At 39.2% G+C, this 20,255-nt stretch overlaps 1 protein-coding gene across 1 annotated transcript; it reads right to left on the minus strand.

Moving 5' to 3' along the window:
- Positions 1–67: 67 nt before the first annotated feature.
- SUCLA2 (succinate-CoA ligase ADP-forming subunit beta) lies at positions 68–19,231 on the minus strand. The gene is made up of 11 exons (XM_027471679.3): positions 19,071–19,231; positions 17,165–17,348; positions 8,371–8,470; positions 8,019–8,181; positions 5,195–5,323; positions 4,630–4,768; positions 4,153–4,314; positions 3,929–4,071; positions 2,875–2,995; positions 2,472–2,560; positions 68–888 (listed from the first exon to the last, which is right to left on the minus strand). Exons 1-11 carry the CDS (start codon positions 19,155–19,157, stop codon positions 814–816), a joined length of 1,392 nt encoding a protein of 463 aa, XP_027327480.1. The 5' UTR covers positions 19,158–19,231; the 3' UTR covers positions 68–813.
- Positions 19,232–20,255: the final 1,024 nt, after the last annotated feature.

The raw sequence follows: 20,255 nt of genomic DNA on the forward strand, positions 1-20,255 counted from the left end.
TAAATCATGGTCTAATCCATGGGTTTATGCAACTGATCAAAAGGAGGAAAAAAAGAAAAAGACGGTAGAAGTTTTGGGAGACATTTTATTCATGTACAATTTTATCAGCAATGTACAATAAACATTCTAATTCTCTGTATATTTCATCTCCTTGAAATTTGGTAAATGCTTGTTCATATATAAAACTACACAATGCTTTTTTTGTTTTGCAAAGACCCGAAATCGTGAAAATCTAAGTGCTACAGTATACTTTGTAGTGATTAAACACGTTGTCCAGAAGAGTAACCAGCCACTTCAGTGAAGCACTTCTAAAAATGTTTCTGATCAAGCTCAAATGCACCTGTTCATAAATAATGATTTGTTTGCTCAAGTCCGTTACACCACTAAGTACAACTGTCTCCGATATAAAATACCGTTTCAATACATTTCTCCGCATGGACAACTAGATAATCTAGTCATATTTATTTTTAACCAAGGCTAATACAAATTTACAAGAAAAGTAACTTCAGAATTTATTCATAATTATTATCTTTCAACCAGAAGCTTTACTTTGGACAATGCAAAAAGTATGTTGCAAGTGACATTCTGCAGCAGAAGCTGGAGGTTTGAGAACAGCTAAGAAGGACTAAATATCAGCAATGTACGCTTTTACAAGAACTCTGCCCACTCTGAATGTTAACATTAAAGACCAGGTACTTCAGTTTGTGCGCCTGTCGAACAATCAAAACCTCCACACACAAAAAAAAAGAAGAATATCCCACAGAACACAGTATTTCAGAGAACATACTAGACACTGGCATGACATTTCTCAGATCAAATCGGCAACTGAAATTTAACATCCACCTGAGCTTGTTTTGCTAAGGTTACAATTTCAGAGAGTTTCACCACCTGAAAAAGAAAACAAAGATTTAATTTCAAAACATTTCTACCTTGAATGAGTTGGAACAAATCTCTTTGAATTAAGCAGTGCCAGACAACAGCCTAAATATTGTTTGCAAACTGATTTTGCCTAGTGTTTCTTAACCACTTTTAATTGAAAGATCAGTCAAAAATCTCTTGGAAAAGATAACGTGATTAAACAATGTCTGGCTCTTACTCACAACCAAATAAACATCATACTAAAACACTACTTTTAAAGTAGCATTTAAAGTTTTAAACTTTACATACCACCTTCTTTTGGATTGGGAGGGGAGAGCACTGGCATCCCACTCACAGGAGAATTTATGTATCCAGAGGCTTTTCCTCCTGTATGTTTTTGTTGCAGACATTTCTGGATCATATTTTGACACCCTATGGAGCCTAAACTTCTCTTGCATAACCTCTATGAATTAAATCCTCCCTAGGAATTACACCCTCTTGTTTTTTGAAGATTAAGATTCTTCATCTTCACTGTTGCTACACATTTGTAGTATTTTTTCTTGTCCACGTTACCTAACTGCAAACTCATCTAAAATCCTAGTTGGCCAGAATAATTTACACACAGCTAGTGAATATTTAGGTGGAAAAAAATGTATTTATTCACAACTTTTAGCATCATTGGTTACAGTTACTGCTTTGAATGCTCAGCTTATTGCACTGACCCATCCTCATACATTTGTTTATCCAACCCATTGCATCACCTTACATAAACCTGTTCAAGGAATTACCTAAGGACAATAAGCACAAACAAATGGAACCCTCGCAAAAAGTGCTTCTCCAGGCATAGGTGATTTAAGGTTACAGAACTAAGTCCAACATTTGAATGGTTCCATTTTTCAACTAACAGAACATCGTCGGCTTTAAAAAAAAAAAAATACAGAGATGAAATGCAGTTTAAGAACCCTTAAGTACTCCTAGGGAGGATTTCCAAGAACCAAATCAAAGCTTTGTAACTAAGCAGGACTCAACACTATCCCATAAAACAGAGGGCTGCACTGTCAGGCTCAGCAAGTTCTTACTCCAAACAATCCCAAGCTTCAGTAGCTTCAACCCCAAGAAGCAAAAATCATAACCAACCTGTCTGAGCATCTAATTACTTTATGAAACAACAGGGCAATCAACTGTGTTTGGTTTTAATCACACATACTGAAATACAGTGCTCTATCAAATGAAGTGTTACATTTTTCAGCTACCTGAATTTAAGAATTTCATTTCAATTAATAAAGCTAAACTCTTTGCCATTTCCCTGCCAAGGAAGGTGACTGACATGGCCATTTACCTGCCTTATTTTTCAAACCTTTTCTTTTTCTTAAACTTGCTTTTCAGGAAAAAAAGGCCAAATAAAAAAAAAAAATCGGGGGCATAATAGCTCCTGACATCACAGGTGTTCTTACAAAATCTACCTTTACTGATTTGTAAAACATTTGCTTGCAGCCCTGATAATAACTGGCACTGGTTTATCCTAGGCTACCTTTAGTTCGCTGAAAGGAGTTTGAATGTTTTAATAGTATCTAACAGATACTGAAAAGGATATTCACACCCAGCTCTCTTACCATTTTAGCAGCTTCATCCAAGTCATCACAAGCAAGGATTTTGAGGCCACTTGCTGTTATTAAAGCTTTGGCATCATCAACTCGTGTACCTTAAGAAACAGATAAAATGCATCTCTTACTGAATAGTGCACTACTATTTCCAGAGCATGCTCATATTTTTTAAAAAACCTGTTCCAAAAGTAAGCTAGTGAATAAACCTAGAAGACAACTACTTTAGAAGTTATAAAAGCGAGAAATCTTTTTATTAACTAGCCAATCCTCATCATCTAAATTCTAAGTTTGCCTTATTTTTCCATAGCCTTCAGCTTACTACACAATATATACTTGCTAAGAAATAGAGAAGCTCAAGAACATTTGTCAATACAGACAGAAAGATGTTTACCATGTACTGAAACACACTCACCTTGCAATCGTACCACAATCGGTATTTTTAGGTCCAAATCCTTCACTGCCATAACAATACCTTGTGCTATCACATCGCATCGCATAATGCCACCAAAAATATTTACCAGAATAGCCAGTACCTGCAGAATCAATAACAATACTCGTATTAAAAATGGCCAGAAGCATTTCAACTAAAAGCACCACTCACAGCCTTTCAACCAAAGGAAAATTCAAGCTTTGTAAGTGTAGTAAGGGACTCAGCTCAAGAAAGGTTTGTGTTTGTGTGTTTGTGTTCTGGAGAACACTGGCAACAAAAGCACGGTTCTATAGTCACAAACTTTACTTCAGGAAATACAGTTACCTCAGAAAAATGCTATTTCAAAAATGCCTAACCCAGGAAATTTCCATGTTGTCCTTCAATCCAGCACAAGTTTGCAGGCAACAGCTGGTCTCTTACTTGAGAAGACGTATTTTCTGTATAAACTCACCACCATACATTATTTCAGAATATTCTGAGCATGACTTCAGAGCATGATTGATAAAGATAAACCTCTGAGAAGCTTTAGATGGAATAAATTATCCTGTTGTACACTACAAAGTTATTTTATCTTACACTATATAGAATTAGTACTTTAGAAATTTGTTTGTGCACAGCACAAAGAATATTTATCTCGAACTATGTGCAAAACAGCTGCAAAACTAGCACAAAAGAGAAAAAATGGAAATCCATCTGAATACTGGTTTCTGTTTAAACAGCAGGCGTGGGCAGTTTGACACTCATAGAATCTCTGGAAAGATTCAAATACAGCTGTAATTTCAACCAGAGGACACAAAACTGCCTAGTCAGTACTAAGCTAAATAATTTATTTTTAAAAAAAGGAGAAAAAGACTTCAATGGGATTACAGACGTTCTCCATTTGCACCAAGATTTAGCTAATACCTCAATTTTCTTCCCTTTTTAATTTTATGCTTACAAAAATGTGCTTTCTGCAAAACATGCAGTAAGAATCGTATTTCAAAGCGTAGCCTATTTTGCCCCTCTATAGTCCCTTATTATTCAAGTCTTCCCTCACCTTTTTATCAGAGGTAATAAGCTTAAAGGCTTCTGTCACTTGCTGCACCGTAGCACCACCACCAACATCAAGGAAGTTTGCTGGAGTCCCACCGTGAAGTTTAATTATATCCATCGTGGCCATAGCTAAACCAGCACCATTGACTATAAGAGAATAAAAATAACATTTAGGATGTCACTTTATAAATCCACTAAATCATCTAAAATTCATTAAACAGAACCTACCTAAACAGCCTATGTTTCCATCCAATCCTATGTAGTTGAGATCTGCTTTTGCAGCATCCCTGTCTCTTTGATCTTCCTGTGTCCAGTCTTGCATATCAAAGATTTTCTTCTGACGATAGGCTGAATTACTGTCAAAGTTTATCTTGGCATCCATACACATCACTGAAGGGAAAAAAACGGTTAGAAAGAAAGTCATTTTACGTCGTTACTACTAGAATAATACCTCAAATGCTACACAGACATGTTAAAGTATGTTACAGACTTGCAATCATACAGAGCAATGAAAAACAGCTGTGTACTCTGCTAAGATTCTCAGATTTTATATTGTATTAAATTTACTTTTCAACACACCACGTAAATGCCCAGACCTCCTGCTGTATACAGCTGCAGTTTTAGCTGAAACTCATTGCAAACTAACTCAGATTTACAAAAATGCCAAGCTGTTACAAGAAGAATATGAAATAAAAGAAACATTACCAACTCCTGATGCATCTTCCACCATAGGATTGATTTCTATCATGGTAGCATCATATTTCAGAAAGAGGTTATATAATTTGATCATGTTTTCAGCCGCTTCATCCACTAGATTAGGAGGAAATCCCATTTTTTGGGCTAGCTGAAAGTAAAAGATTGATTATCAGCTAACTGATGTTGATTTTTTGATTTACAGTTACAAACTAGGAATCTCTCACTAACTATTATTTCAGTATCAACTGAATATGTAGATACAGAACCTCTCTTGTCTTCCAGGAAAGAAGTAAATCTCAGGTTTGAAGATTAGTTTTGATATAAAACACTGCACTAATCCTAAAAGAGCCAGTAAAAAGTTGTCACTTTATGCTTTTACACAGCTATATAAAGCACTGCCACGCAGAGTTGGATTTACATTGACTATCAAACTGAAAATACTTAAATAACTCCTTCAAATCTGTTTCAAAATGGTTTAAGACAACTCAGCAGGCTGAACGCATGTACACTTCGTAAGATTTAGAAACAACACTCCCATCCTCGCTAATGTGTACTTTTCCACATTAACAATTACCCTAACAGCTTGCTCCTTTTTTATGCCTTCTACTATATCAATGGGTTCCTTAATTATCGCATCAGGATTCTCTGCAGCAACATCTTCAATATTAACACCACCCTGAGAACTGCCTATCAGCACAGGACCCTAGAAAAGGAGAAAAAAAAAAAGCATAAATAATTTTATACCATACAATTGAAAGTTAGTTCTTCACATAATGTACTGTACAACAATGAAACCCTGTTGTTAGCTGGGAATATTTGGATTGGGGCATTTTACTGGCTTGCTTTTACTGAAAAGAATGCTACTATCTTTTCTATTCAGTACGTCTATATAAACAACTTCTAATAATACTTTCTAAATTGTAAGGTGTGTCTTGAGCCCAATTTCTTTTAACATGGAAAACTTTTTTTTGTATATACCATAGCAACTGAGCAATTAACATAGACATACTAAATTTTAATAGAAAGATTCAACTTAGTAATTACATGCATTTTATGTTCTAGGTTGTCAGCAAAGAACTGCCTTATCTCCCCCTTCTCCACTCACATCGAATGGTAAAATGAACAAGTGCCTGCCATACTCCAAGGACAAATCTAGATCTGCAGAATCTAGTGATAAATTACGGCAAACTATTCCTGTTCAATAGGATCAGAGAGCTCAGTAAAGATAGCCATCGATGAAAGTAAGTCAAGGAGCTCTGAGAAAACAGCATTCAATTATTCAATAATACAAGAAACTAAGAAAATGGAATTGATAAGGTTTGTAGAACCTTCTCTGCTTTGTTGTTGTTGTTTTGTTTGTTTTCTCTGCTAAATCTCAAGGCAAACATCAAGGACTCACAACCACAAAACCTAGAAATTGCTCCCTGTGGGAACAGTCCTCCTGTTTACTCCAAAGACACAGTCATATAACGTCAACTAACTTCCCTTATCGCCATCCATGCATGTGTTATGACAGCTGGTGTATTACGGAAGCATTGCCTATTAGCACAGGTCTTAAACACTAAAAAGCCTTCTATCTGCTGACAGTTAATTACTGAAAACAAGATGCTGGTTCAGAGAACATACTTAATAACCACGCTACTCCCCTCCCATCACCATCCTTCCAAAAGCAAACATGCAGACAGTGAGTTATCCTACATCAAACAGCAAGGTTCAGCACAAAGAGTACCTCTGGATATTCGTATCCTGAACAGTCAGGAAGCTACAAACACTTCACAAAAATAACAGCATTCCACAGAACTGACCAAAGTGAACAGTTCTGGGACATAAGTCTTGCCCCTATTGCTAAATAATGCTTGAGACATCATATTCCACTTTCAATTATTTTAAAAGCTTTCTTACCCATTTTAAACAAAGGGGTTTGTAGTAATACCAAATACTATGCCATGTGCTAGTCAACCTTTCTGAAAGCTAGTTCCTCCTCATCAGCTGTCTGTACTAGTTACAGCAATTAGAAGTACTTCCAAAAGGAAGACTTAAGAAGTCAACAGTAAAAACAAAGAACATCCCTATAAAAAAACAATAATCCACATAATTATGCTCAACATAATCCAGTAAGATTTTTTTTTTTTTTAAATGCAAGAGCAAGTCAGGAAAATACATTTGAATTCTCTCCCAAAACTGCTTAAATCAGTTACAGTAATTTTTTCTTATTTCCATAAGGATGTTTCTTTGGGTAGTACAACATTTTACAATTACAAAATCCAGACATTCACAGTATTTTAATGCCACCTTGTGGTGAGTCTGGGAGGCATACTGTAACGTTTTGGATCTTCCAAACTTTTGTACAGTACAACAGAATGTAGGTGTTCAGGTCACCTAAATGTCCTAAAACCCTACACAAGAGATACTTTTCTTGTTAGAAAAACTACAAATGAAGAGGCAGGAACAAATGCAATACTAAACTTCAAATTTTTCAAGAAAAATATGACTAGTTTCCTCCACAGAAAGTTATTTCATACTCAAACCAGAGGTACTCCTCCAATGACCAAGATCCATGCTTCTACAAACTCTTAGCATCTGGATAGACCAAACTCAGTTCACAGAGCTTCAGAAATAAATGTTCCCTGCTTTAACATGGCTTTTTTATTTAGCAATTCATGTTCTGTTCTTCTTAAATGGAACACTAGTCTGTCAGGTAATATATTGACAGAGCTCAGTAACTGGGTTTGTATTGTAGCCTAAAAAACTACATATCCAAACATACAGAAAGGGAAAGCCGAGGAGACTACAGTTTTCATCTTCCTGAAAGCTGTGAAGACAGACCTCAAATCCCCAACTTTCTTACCAGTTCTTGAAGAGTAATGGAATAAGAAAGCTACCACCACTCTCAAAATTGAGGGACCCACCTGTGCATCCCTAAGAATCTTAATACACTGGTGAATACAGATGCTTAATTTATCCAGAACTATTGGCTCTTCCAAAACACTTTTACTTATCTTGTTCCCAACACCCTTAAATAGCATGTAGGGTGTACATGCACAGCTGTATCTTTAAATTAAACTCTGGTAGATAAGTGCAAATTTTAAAACCAAAATGAAAAGGACCCTTCTTTCCACCTACCTCCCCTTCAACCATATGACTTTGAACTTCAGATGAGGCTGCCAATACTCCTCCATTATAATTTAAATTTAAATCGTAGCATAACATTTTTAAAGCATATAAAACACTAAGACAACTATATAGCTATATAACAACTTCATAGACATACTATGAAATGTAATTTAGCTCAAGTATTTTTCTGATTTTCAAATGCAAGCAACTGGTATAGCCAAATTTTTTTTTAAACATATCTATAACAATTCAATTAGTTGACTTCTATTTCTAATACTACTCACTTGAAACGACCTTTCCATTGTTATTGCAAAGTAGTATTCTCTCCTGGGATATCTGCGCTCACAGATAAATACTTGATTGCATATCCTGCCCTTCTCTCCTGTCTGCTTGGTAAACAGCTTCTTTCCAATCATTTTGGAGGAGATATCTTTTGCTTCTTCTGGGCTAGAATAAAAGAAGCTCAGAATGTGACAAAAACTCTTGGCAAAACAGAAGTAGCATTAAGAAAATCTTACTAATTTCTATTATTTTTAAGGTTAATCATTAAAACAATTTTAAACTAGGCAACAGGTTCCATTCATTATGTGAAAGTGAAGTTTTTCCACTTGGTTGGGTAATTTAGAAAGAACTTACGAAAAAACTATTTTCACTCCACCTTTGAGGCCACCTTCAAAAGTTCCTTTTCCTCTACCACCAGCTAAAACCTGTGCTTTGACCACAAGATCCTTTGAACCTGGAATGAAAGAAAACCCAAAATTTGTCATCTGCAACTACTAAAATGAATTGTCCCAGTTAGAATAATAAAGGTTGCTTTCATTTTATCCCTTCCTCCAAAACACAAACGTGAATCAAAAGACTGGAACATAACTCACAAAGGTTCTTCCAAAAACCCATAAATTGCAGCTTTAGCCTGTTCTGTGAACATACCTTGATGAGTTAGTATTCAAAAAAAAATACCCTTTCTCTTTGAGTATTCTGATTTTTTTTTAATGTGTTTGAATCCCAAATGATTAAGCCGTCAGTAAGAAATGGTTAGTATCTCCCAGACCATTAACAAGATGACATCAAACATCTGAGGAATCATAATCCAATATTTTCCTCAATTAAGTATAAATACCTTATGTCTATAATCATCACCTTCTCAGCAATGTTACGCAACTATGGCACTTACCCAAGTTAACCCTCATGTGCACCACGGCTTCTATTCGGCAGAGCACTGCTGCATAAGCTTGAGTGCTCTGCAGAAGTCAGAGGCCTAAGCAAAGCCACTATTTTTCTCAGAGCAGCCAAGGTCTTTTAGTTGCCTTAAACTGTTTTAAAATTCCTCTCTAAAATATTCTTGTAGGTAAGGCAGGCTATGCATTTGGGTTTAAAAAAGTAAAATCTGCAAATAGAATCATGATCAACTGGAATATTCTGCGGTGTCATTGAAAGACAAAAAAAAAAAATCATCAAGCAATTTAAGATGATAAAGGAAGAAAAACAAAGCCCCACGTGAGATATTATTTAACTCCAGTCACACTGAATACACTGCAGAAAGCAGCTAGACTGCAGGATGCAAAAGCTGCCCCATTCACATTTGTGTGGCACATCTCATCTTCTTTCATGCCACAGTTAGCTGAGCCACTCTGGTCTTTTCAGAGACTCTGGCCTCTGAATTTAACAACTGATATGAGGCTCTCTGGCACAAGCAGCATGAAGTTTATAAACATGCAAGTGTACGTTGATTTATCATGGTCTGTTATCTAATTCTGCTCCTGAAGACAACTTTTTGTTATAACTACTGAGTACTGGCAATCAAGTTGTGCTTTATAGAGGGCATGTGAAACAAGACAGTGGCCTTTTTTATTCATGAGACTAACTTCTATGCAAGTACTCTAAGTACAAAGCTAGCCTGCTTTAAGAAACATTAATTTATCCATGAAGCAAATATGATCTTGTACATGATGCATAACGCCATACGCCAGCTTAAAAATAAAGTTCTATTTGAACACCATTTACCTTGTACATACTTGTCCAAACTCTGTTTCTGTGTATGATTTCTGAGTGGTAGTAAAAAAATAGGGGGGCAAAACTTTTGCTGTGAAGTGAAATTTACTCACAGGCATGCTCTTTGTAGTAATTACATCCTAGCAATGAAGACCAGAATCTGAACAGGTCAGAACTAAATGCCAACTAAAGCTCTGATAAGACCTCAAGTGGAACATTATATTTAGCTCTAGGCAGGATCATAAAAGTAATTTTCAATTGTAAAGACTGGTTAATAGGATGATCACTGAAATAAAGAGCTTCCCTTACAAGAAGAAACTGAAAGAGCTTGGCATTTTTTAAACCTAGGAAAGGAGAACAAGGCAGGAACGTGATTACTGTCCTTAGCCATACCTGGTGAGGAACAGAGAAAGAAAAAGTATCTACAAATATATTAATATTTTGTATCACACCCACTGCCAGCTGAAAACAAATGCCACCTACCAAGGGAAGTCAATTTTTAAAAGATGCAAGAAAAAAAGAGTTTCTTACACAGAAGACAGTGAAGCCTGCCAGTAGACACGAAGGCAAAATGAGATTCCAAAAGCAGCCAGCAGAGATGCTCCCTCAAATATTCTGAAGACAACAATTAAGGATGCTGGGGAAAACTGAAGAGCACAGACTGCAGAAAACAGCCTCACAAGCTCCCTAAGTAATATGTTCTTTTGGCACCATACGAGGCAAAACACTGGGCTACACTACATACAGAACATACACAGGAGCACCACTGGCCTGCTCCTAAGGGGTATTTCTTACAAGAGTTCAAGTAGTATGAATGGCAACACACAAAGACACCTGAAAAAAGCCTGCAAAAAAAAACTTGATCTTTTTCACCATCGACCAAGGACAGAATAAAGCTGTCATTGGACTATCCTTCACGGAGAGCATGCAACAATTTGTGGCATTACAGGAGCAGCATATTCATTATTTGTAATCTGTTTTCCTGTAACTGCAAGCAAACTAGCTGCTTGATTGCATCAACACAAAACGTCAAGGGTTATTTGACCAGCTATGTTCACAGGCAATTAAGTTTCACAGATGTTTCTAAAACAAAAGTACAGATATCATGTCCTAAGAAAACTTTAACCTGACCCATGCAAGAAGTCCGTTGTTCAGTGAACGTGGTTTTCCTACAGCTCCTATTTAAAGCGGCCCTAAAACTACCAAGGATGGAAATGTTTGGTCACAGACCTCATCTGTAGTGTTGCAGCTGCAGCACTACCACAGGTTCTGCCACAGCAGAGGACTGCTGAGCATGCGGGGCGCTGGAACAAACCAACAAACCTTCAGTACTGCCAGGGTCTCAGAGAAGCAAGCTGTGGAGGTAAGTGAGCTATGACAGCAACATGAAAAACTCAGAATTGGCGCTTGGTAAAAGCTCTGTTTCTATATTAATGGCAGTTAGCACTAAAACCATATGTAAGCAAGCAGGAAACAGTCAGGAAATGTTTAGAATAATTAGAGTAGACACCAATTAGAAGAACAGGTGCCTGAAATCAGAAAAACAGAGCCAGCATCTGTTCAGGACATCTTCAACAACGGTTTATGAACCAGACAGTGACAAAGAGTGACACGACCAGGAAACTTCCTGATCTTTATTTCTAGAAATAATGATATTTATTGATTGGAAGGAATAACTTCTGATTCCACCACCTACGCTTTCCAGCTGGGTGAAAGGTCCCTGTCTCCACACACACATGTGCTGATGATTTAAGTACAACACAAGCTTATGATAAAGCTTATTAAGAGGCAAGAAGGCTTGTTGTTATCTTGGAGGTTTCCTGTGCAAGAAGAAAGTCTGATGATTAGGGCACACAACCTGAATGAAAACGTTCTGCTTTACAGGTTTCCATTCTCACTTTTGTCAAATCATTTTCACTGCCACTTCTCCTTGCCCAACATTCACCATGGTGGCAGCACTGCTTTCCACTCATCATGAACACCTCCACGATTACACACGCCTAATGTGTTCTGACAAAACAGGGAAAGCAGTAAGAGGCAGTAACAGGCTAATAACACAAGTGACAATCAAGTTCTCAACTGCAAACTTACCCTGGGAAAGAAAGGGATTCAAATCTTTGCCTCAGTGACTCTGTATTTAAGAGTTTTTAGTTCCAGGCTAAATCTTTCTCCATTTATAATGCAAAGCAATCCTTTCTTGTTGAATAAGTATAACAAAAATTCTAAGTTTAGGCAATCGTGTTGTATTTACTGGAATTAGGGAAGGAGAAGATAGGCTTGTAACCAATAATGTGTTATTAACAGTGAAGTCTCATAAACAGTATGCCAAACCTAACTCTGCCCACACATGCAGAGAATCTCTTCAAAGTATACCATGGTTTGTTAATAAGCATAGCTGCTTACAACACAACTTCAAAATTATTATTTTTTAGCCTTGGAAACGTTCAAGTTAGAGGAATCACTGCAAGCAAAAGTCTGATTATCGAAATAATTATGTGCCAACTCTTGCTAAGTCAGGAGAGCAAACAAGATGTTTCACACCTACTACAAATTATTTTCTACACAAATGGATCCTGACATTAATCGACTGCATCAAGTTTTTCATCAACTTGCAAGACAGGCTTGGCAGTAGCTTAATTTAAGCAATTAAAATACAGCAGTCAAAATCTGAACCTGCTGGTTAGATGAGTTAGTTGAATCACTCAAGTATTACCAACAGCATGCTCCAATACAAGAACTTTAAAGGAGTGAAGTGCCACAGAAGAAAGCAAAGGATGAAGCAAAACATAAGCTTTGGATGCCAAAAAGCAAGAAAATATTGGTTTCTAGACAACAACTGCTGGTTATCTACAGACTTTGACCAGGTAACTAGGATCCTAATCAAGAAAACTGCTTAGCACTCTTACCAAATCTGACCACTAGAGCTGTTGTATTTGAACACCTGGAGGATTTCTGTACAAGTTTTCCACCTAAGAGCATCATCCATGTCCTACAGAGTAGGAATAACTCTGTGGAGCTTCAGACTCTACAGACAAACTAAAATACATTATTTTTACTAGATTTTAGTTTCTGATTAAACAGAGCCTGAGATCAAAAGAATTATCTATAGATCTACCCACATTTACGCATTACTTTTTGTAGGTTTAAGCAACAGACAGCAAAATAAAATATGAATATTGAAAAGAACTTAAAGGTCTGAAAAGAAACATCTATTAATCAGAGAAACATCATTAGGAAGACAGCCCTGCCAATCACTTCAGTCGTTCTGTGGAAGACCTACCAAAAAAGATCACTCCTTATAAACCACACTGATAAGGACACCAACTCAAGTTGCAATGGCAATTGTTATTAATTGTTAATTGTTATTAATTATTAATAACTGCAGTAACAGGAAAAACTCTACTGCTTCCAATTTCCTTCCAGTAACTCAGGTGTGGGTAAGTGGAATGTAATACACTAGGTTTCTTACCACCTCCGCTTCCATACAGCTTACTTTATTAAACTAAAATTTGGAAGTCTGCCATGAACATGAAGCCATGGGATTCACTACCTTAAAATCCTACAACACCACAGGAACCAACAGTACCAAAGCTGCCTCAAGACACATCTCTCATTTCAGCATGAATGGAAATAGATGTGTTCCACGAAAGAAAAGAAGCTTTTCTGTAGGCGTGCAACACAAAAAACTGTTACCAGAGGAAGGAGTTAGGAAGCATCAAACTTTCAACTACCACAATGCATAAACTTTCACGTGCACTGTGTTTTCTAAGAGTGTGCTCTGCTGAGCTATCTGCTATCACACTGGTGAAACATCTGTTCTGCAAGGAGCAGTCTTTAGGTTTGTTAGTCATGTTTTTGACGCACGTATCGGCTCCTAAAGCAGCACCAGTAAAAGTGTTAGCTGGGATGCACATGCAGGCTGAGTAAACTCCAAGGCAGTCGTCAAGACATACTACAGTGTTGGATCAATACTCTACAACAGAAGTTACTCACGTTTTCAAAATCTAAGTGAGACACTCACTTGAACAGCCACATATTGCAAAGCCCACAAATGACTAAAGTACTTCACTGATTTTAAAAAAAAAGACTTTAAAGACTGCATCAGATACCAGTCTTCTCAGTTCCGAATAAAACACATCCTTTCAGTGGCACAAATGACAGGTGGAGGTCTTGAATGGAAGCAGTGAAACACTGGGGGGAAATTAACAGTGATGTTTACAGGAGGTCCAAACTTGTTCCCAGGGTCTGCATTACTTAGTAATTACTTTGAAGGAATGTAGTTCCATGAACCAGTACATGGTAACAATTCCCTTTAAGTGGGATAGAGGGCAATTTCTAAGGAAAAGCTGCTTCATAAGTAATAAATCCCAGTAACTCTCCACAGAGAGAAAAAAAAAAAGAAGATAAAGCTACATGCAAAGCAATGCTTTAGTAGTGTCCAACTTTCCTATGACACAACGAAAAGCACTCTAAAAAAAGAGAAGGAATAATCAGTTGCAGAGTCCAGCCAGAATGAAAATCTGAGTTGAAAAAGCACTTTAAGAAATTCAACACCTGCAGCAAAGAAATCAAATTTTGAAAAATAGCAACAAAAATTGATTTTTAGTTTCCTTACAATTCAAACCATTAAGTGATCTGGCGTCATTGCTTAAAAGTTGCTCACAGCATCCAATTTCATCTCAGTTTCCTTTAAGAATATTAGAAAACTGTCATAGGGAAGAAAACAATGAATCTCAAATCTTCTATTTTATTCCACTTACATTTTAGAATTACCTCACGTATGGGTAAACAATTTGCTCTATTTAGGACACTTCGGTCTTCATCAGAAAAAAAAAAAAAAACATTCAGTACAAGGAAAGCTGGGCAGAAGGAGGATAAACAAACAACCTTTCTGCCTTCCAGACCATTTCAGCTCACTTCGGACCTCAAGCTAAGTATAGCTTAGAATAAAATTCTAACAAATCCATTATTTTTGTTATTTAAAGATATATGACGTGCTCCTCTTACTCAGCTCTACAACAAATGGCAACATTAGTGTAGGGTAGTGTGCCTCAGCTTGATTCTAGTTATCTTGCAGTGACAATAACCCCTGGGATGGTTAAGGTTTGGCTGTATTCATATGACTGATTTAGCTATACACACAGCTGAATTAGGATAATCTCTTAATAAAAAGCATTTGTTATGCTCTAAACGGGTAGAAATAACTCTAATTACCATTAGAAGTCACCCATTTCTAACTGGAGTGAGGCATCTGCAAAAGGAAACAAACCCAGAGCCAAGCTGAAGTTGACAGAGAGCAGATTTCTGACTAAAGGTTATCAGGAGCGCGTGGATCTGCACCAGAAAGACAGAGCGAGCGGTGTCACCAGCTATCTCTGTAATGGGTTAGACAAACACTTGAAAAAAGTTTGACACACAAAGAGAAGCAAAAAAGAATCCCCTATCTAGCAGGACAACTCTTACACAACAAAAACAAACAAGGAACAGGTGGCCAAAAAAGTGAGTTTTTTCATTCTAGAGATGTAGGGTTTTTTTAAGTATGAACTACATGAAAGTCAAAGGGAAATGGCTACAATAACACAGAAAACCAAAACACTGGAGCAAAGGATAGTCTGCCACATTCAGAAAGAGCTCTGGACAATGCCTGAGGAAAGACCCAAAAACCCAGGCTTCTTCAGTCTTCCCTGTTTTAAGTCTTCCCTCTCTTATCTCTCTTACCAAACAAAGCCACAGTGCCAAAGATACACCAACCTAAAGGAAGTACACAACTGACAACCAGAAGCTCTGAATTCCTTCATTCTTGTTTATTAACCTGATACACTTCACAACCTTATTCTCCTGACCCCTAAAGAACTGCAGAGTCACAGATGCCAGATAACAGGCATACCTGGGAAGCCACGTGGGCGAGCCTGAGCTATAAACTAGCAATTAACTACAGACATACCTACTTGGCTACACGTTTCCTCCCTGAACAAGGAGCAAAATAAAGGAATCCTGACCTGTGAGCTCGCCAGCTGTCAAAAAACTCAGGCAAAGGTTGTCTTATTTGCCGGTAGCAGAACTTCTGTGCAGGTACTAACGTAAGCAGAGGGTTATGCCCTACTTGTGAAGTTTAGGTGACCCCAAAGGGGTCCCTCACTGAAGTTGAGGGACTGGGATTTAAACAATTCTCAAAATAGCTGGAAAGGAATTGTTTTAAGATGTTTCCTTCATGACGATAAAGTCACAATTGTGTATCAGTTCCTCTCTACAAGGAACAAGACAGATGACAGGCAGAAAATACTTTAATTTCTGGGACATCAGATCTGAAGCTCCCTAATTCCTCTCTACATAAAGCAGCACAACTTGCTCTAGGAAAATATCTTTTTTTTCAGATGTTATTTCTTGCATTAAATCTATACATGAAACAGAAACGAATCTAACAAAACATGTAACCTCAGGAATCACTCACTACAAATGTATCCACTTGGAGGTGAAAAGAGGTTTAGGCACTTGCATATAGGAGTAGAATACCTGTATGACAAAAAAGTAACATCCTCTATTAAAACAGTGTGAAAAGCTTAATATATTTGGGGGGTGAACCTCTAAACTTAAAATAAAAAGGTAGCATTGATGCTGCAAACGATAGCAGACTTCTACATTATAACTAAATTAAACACTACATTTTTACCGCAAAAGCAAAGGAGATTGGATGTTTTTCCATCAACAAGCCAGGAATTCAGCACTAACTACAAGCCGCCAAAGACCTCCCCTCCCACGTGAAGTAGCTGCATCCTGACAGAAAAGCATATCCTCAAAGGAATAGGATTTAACCTTTCTGCAGCCTAAAACATAATAAACGTCCATTGCATCTTCAGCTCTATAGGATTTTGAACTACAAAAGCCTCATCTATAACCAACTACGAAGCTCTTCACAGAAGATTCCCCCTAACCTGACTTGAGAGCGAAAATAAATTCGGGATTTGCACAGTCTATTACCCAAAAGAAGCCTAGGTGGTTGTATGAATCTAAACTAATACATTCCTTCCAAACAAGACTCACAAGTTTCAGGCAAAATATCTTCAGCATTTATGATGGTGACTGAAATACATGTCCATAGCCTTCACGGAAAGGAGGTTTAGAAAATTCCCCATTGCAGTTTTGGGGACACAGTTCAGCTTCATAAACCAGTCTCTATGCACAGAGCATCATTAAAACTGACACTTAAGTGATTTCACTGTGTGCTTATGCACTTAAACTTTAGAAAACTTTGCATTAGGAAAACATCAGCTCTAAAGTCTCATATCTGCAAGAAAGTGGCTCCATAGGAAAGGCTGTCTCTTGAAGAGAAGCTGTATTCACAACTCCAAGAAATGTCTTACCAGGAAAGACAGAAAAAGTAGTTACACCTTGTATCAATCCCATGCCTATATTGTATGCATTCTCTTTAATGTTATACCTATTTCTTTTGCTATTTTGTAAGCTTCATCCGGTGTCCGGGCAACTACTCCATGTGGAACAGAAATACCAGCCTCCTGCAACAGTCCCATGCTCAAGTATTCATGTAGTGACAGCTTCCTCTGTTGCTGCTGTTGCACCTGAAAGCCATGATTATTGAGTATTCCCGGACCTCCACCAAGAATCTGAAAGAATAAAAAGAAAAAACAAAAAGAAAGAACAAAGATAAAACAAAGAACATGACTGTATTACGAAAAGCTGCTGCTTAGGTTTAAAAAAACGTCAACGTATTAAACAAGTACAGTTAAGTGTATCAATGTAAACATCTGCCCACTTAATCCTATACTTCTTGTCTGTTATCTTCCATATTAACCATTCGTGTCAGGCCTGTTACAGAGTCTTGAGGGGTTTTATTGGGGACAATGGGGAAGCGCTGGGGAGGTTGCTAGCTGTGGCAAGGGTTGGCAGGGTTAAAAATGTGAACTTAATGCTATAAGGCATTAAGTATTTTAAGGCATATATCTGCAGGGAAAAGAACCTTAAGCAAGTCTGGAAGCATAAGAGAACAGAGAAAAGCATGCAGAATAGGTTTATTCTACAATTTCGGTTAACTATCTCCTTCTGCCAAACTAAAAACTAAGCTCTAGGTAGGAGGGGCATTAAAAACACCAACTTTAGCAGTTGAAAATAGCGAATTAAATTTGCTACAGGCTATTCTGCCTTCATATGATTATCGTGAAACAGAGAAAACTAGGCACAACCAGTTAGATACAAACATCAACCCCCAGTCAGAGGGTTGCTAAAAGATAACCAACTTCTCAAATGCTAGGTAAAAGACAACTGGCCTAATATACAGTCCGGGAAATCCCAATGTGGAGTGAGCCTGAATTTTTGAACAGCTGATGTACAGGACCCCCAAGAACTTCTGACTAGTTACTGTCTATAACACAGTCCTGGGAGAAAACAGTTTTGATGGTAAAACATCAGAAGCAGTACTACGTAAGAAATGCATTTTAAAGAGCTACTCGTACAGTTTCAGAAGACAGAGATTTCCAAAGAGTAGCTTGTAAAGTAATTGTACTTCATAACAAAAAAGCTTCCAACCACAGAAGTCAAAAACACTGGCAGCATTTTGTATGTTTCAGTATAGGAGAAAACCTTAACTTTATGCACATAGCGCAGCAAATTTGCAAGTTATGTACATAACTGACAGGTTCAAGGTGAAAAGCCTTGAAAAATTACTTAGGTTCAGGCAAAATTTTGCCTTTGATTGTTTAGTAAGTAGCGTTGGCAGAAGCACCACGTCAATAGGTGTGCATCTGGGCGTTTCGAACAGCCTGGGTCGTGAAAACTGGGTTTTCAGCAGACCCACAGACGCCAGGAGGACCTCTCTGTGGCATTTGGGGGCAGCCTAAGCCCCAAGGATCGCTGCAGCTCCCAGGCAGCTCCTTCCCTTGGCAGGCAACCCGAGGGCGAGGCGCTGGCGGCGTAACACGAGAGGGGAGCTCGGGGCGACCTTCCTCGGGGTGAGCAAGGAGAAGCAGGTCCCGCGGGGCTTACCGTGGTTGGTTTTTTTTTCGTTTGTTTGTTTGTTTTTTAAGGGGTTATGAAAGCAGGCGGCTCGCTGACACGGCGTTTAGAGGAAGCTGAGGGGTCACCCCGGCACCGCCCGAGCAGGGAAGGACATTTCCCAAGCGATTTACCCAAAAACCTGAGGAAAACAAAGCCCAGGGGAGGGAAGAAAAAGCAACCAAGAGGGAGGGGGAAAACCCTGTGGAGAACGAGAAGGAGCCTCTGAGTCTGAGGGGACGCGCGGGCGGGCAGCCCCGCCACAGAGCCGCCACAGAGCCACCCCAGGGCCCGGCTGCCGCCCTCCCGGCCCCGTCCCCGTGCCCTCCAGCCGCTACCTTGGCCGTGGCGGTGCCCAGGGTGGCGCGGAGCCCGCTGCCCCTCAGCCCGGCCGCCGCCCGGCTGCGGATGATGGAGGCCGCCATGGCGGAGCCCCCTCGCCCTCAGCTGCCCCCCCGCTCCCCCGGTGCCCCGCAGCGCGCATGCGCCGCCCGCGGGCCGGGGAGGAGGCGGGAGGAGGCGGGAGGAGGCTCCCGGCCCCGCCATGGCGACCGCGCGGGGAGGGCGGGAGGCGGGGCTCCATGGCCCGGGGGGGGGGGAAGGGGGACGGGGAAATGGCGGTGCTGCCGCCTGGCGGGGAGGGCTGAGGGAGGATGGGGTTTCTAGCCCTCGTTCTCAGCCTCCCCTTCACCAAGGATTTAAAAATAAATAAAGTTTATGTTTGTTTGTTTGTTTGTTTGTTTTCCCACAAAAAAGGGTTCCCACAAAAAAAAAGCCTTCGTTAAAAAGGGTTATAATTCCCACCCCGCATCCTGACCTCCTCACAGAACCACATAACCATTAAGGTTGGAAAAGCCCTCCAAGATCACCTGGTCCAACCATTCCTCTACCACCAGTGTCACCACCAAACCATGTCCCCAAGCACTGTGTCCCGCCTCGCCCTGAGCACCCCCAGGGACGGTGACTCCACCACCTCCCTGGGCAACCCGTCCCAGTGCCTGACTGCTCTTTCTGAGCAGAAATGTCTCCTCATTGCCAACCTGAACCTCCCCTGGCATAACTTGAGGCCATTCCCTCTGGTCCTGTCACTGGTTACCTGTGAGAAGAGAACAACCCAACTGCAATGGCCTGCAGGCCCACCATGCTTTGGGCAGCCATCCCAAAGCATGCCAGGTGCCAAGCATGGCCCAAAACACAGATGTTTAAACACAGCCCTCTGCTCTGTGCTTGTGACAAAATAGCAATGAGCTTCCCTTCACCTCGGCAGACGTAACTGCAGCCACCCTGCAGTACACACCTTCCCAGAGACCTGCTGTGGGGTAGCAGGATTTTCACACTACAGTTCAAAATAATAATTATTATCTTCACTCTGATTATATTTTTCCTTATTTCATGGTGTCTTCATGCAATACATTAAATACATCAGTTATTAAACTGAAGACCTACCTGAAAGGAAATTGTAGGGAGCTGGGGGTCAGTCTCTTCTTGCAGGTAACCAGTGACAGGACCAGAGGGAATGGCCT

The sequence above is a fragment of the Anas platyrhynchos genome, chromosome 1 (genome assembly GCF_047663525.1).
Source record: "Anas platyrhynchos isolate ZD024472 breed Pekin duck chromosome 1, IASCAAS_PekinDuck_T2T, whole genome shotgun sequence".
NCBI lineage: Eukaryota > Metazoa > Chordata > Aves > Anseriformes > Anatidae > Anas > Anas platyrhynchos.

Excerpts from the sequence above, each read along its gene's own strand:
- SUCLA2 (XM_027471679.3), bottom strand. The coding sequence starts at position 19,157 with ATGGCGGCCTCCATCATCCGCAGCCGGGCGGCGGCCGGGCTGAGGGGC. Across the intron at positions 4,315-4,629 it reads GGAAGATGCATCAGGAGTTG|TGATGTGTATGGATGCCAAG; the intron begins GTAATGTTTCTT and ends TTTTCCCTTCAG. Across the intron at positions 2,996-3,928 it reads TTATTACCTCTGATAAAAAG|GTACTGGCTATTCTGGTAAA; the intron begins GTGAGGGAAGAC and ends TTGATTCTGCAG.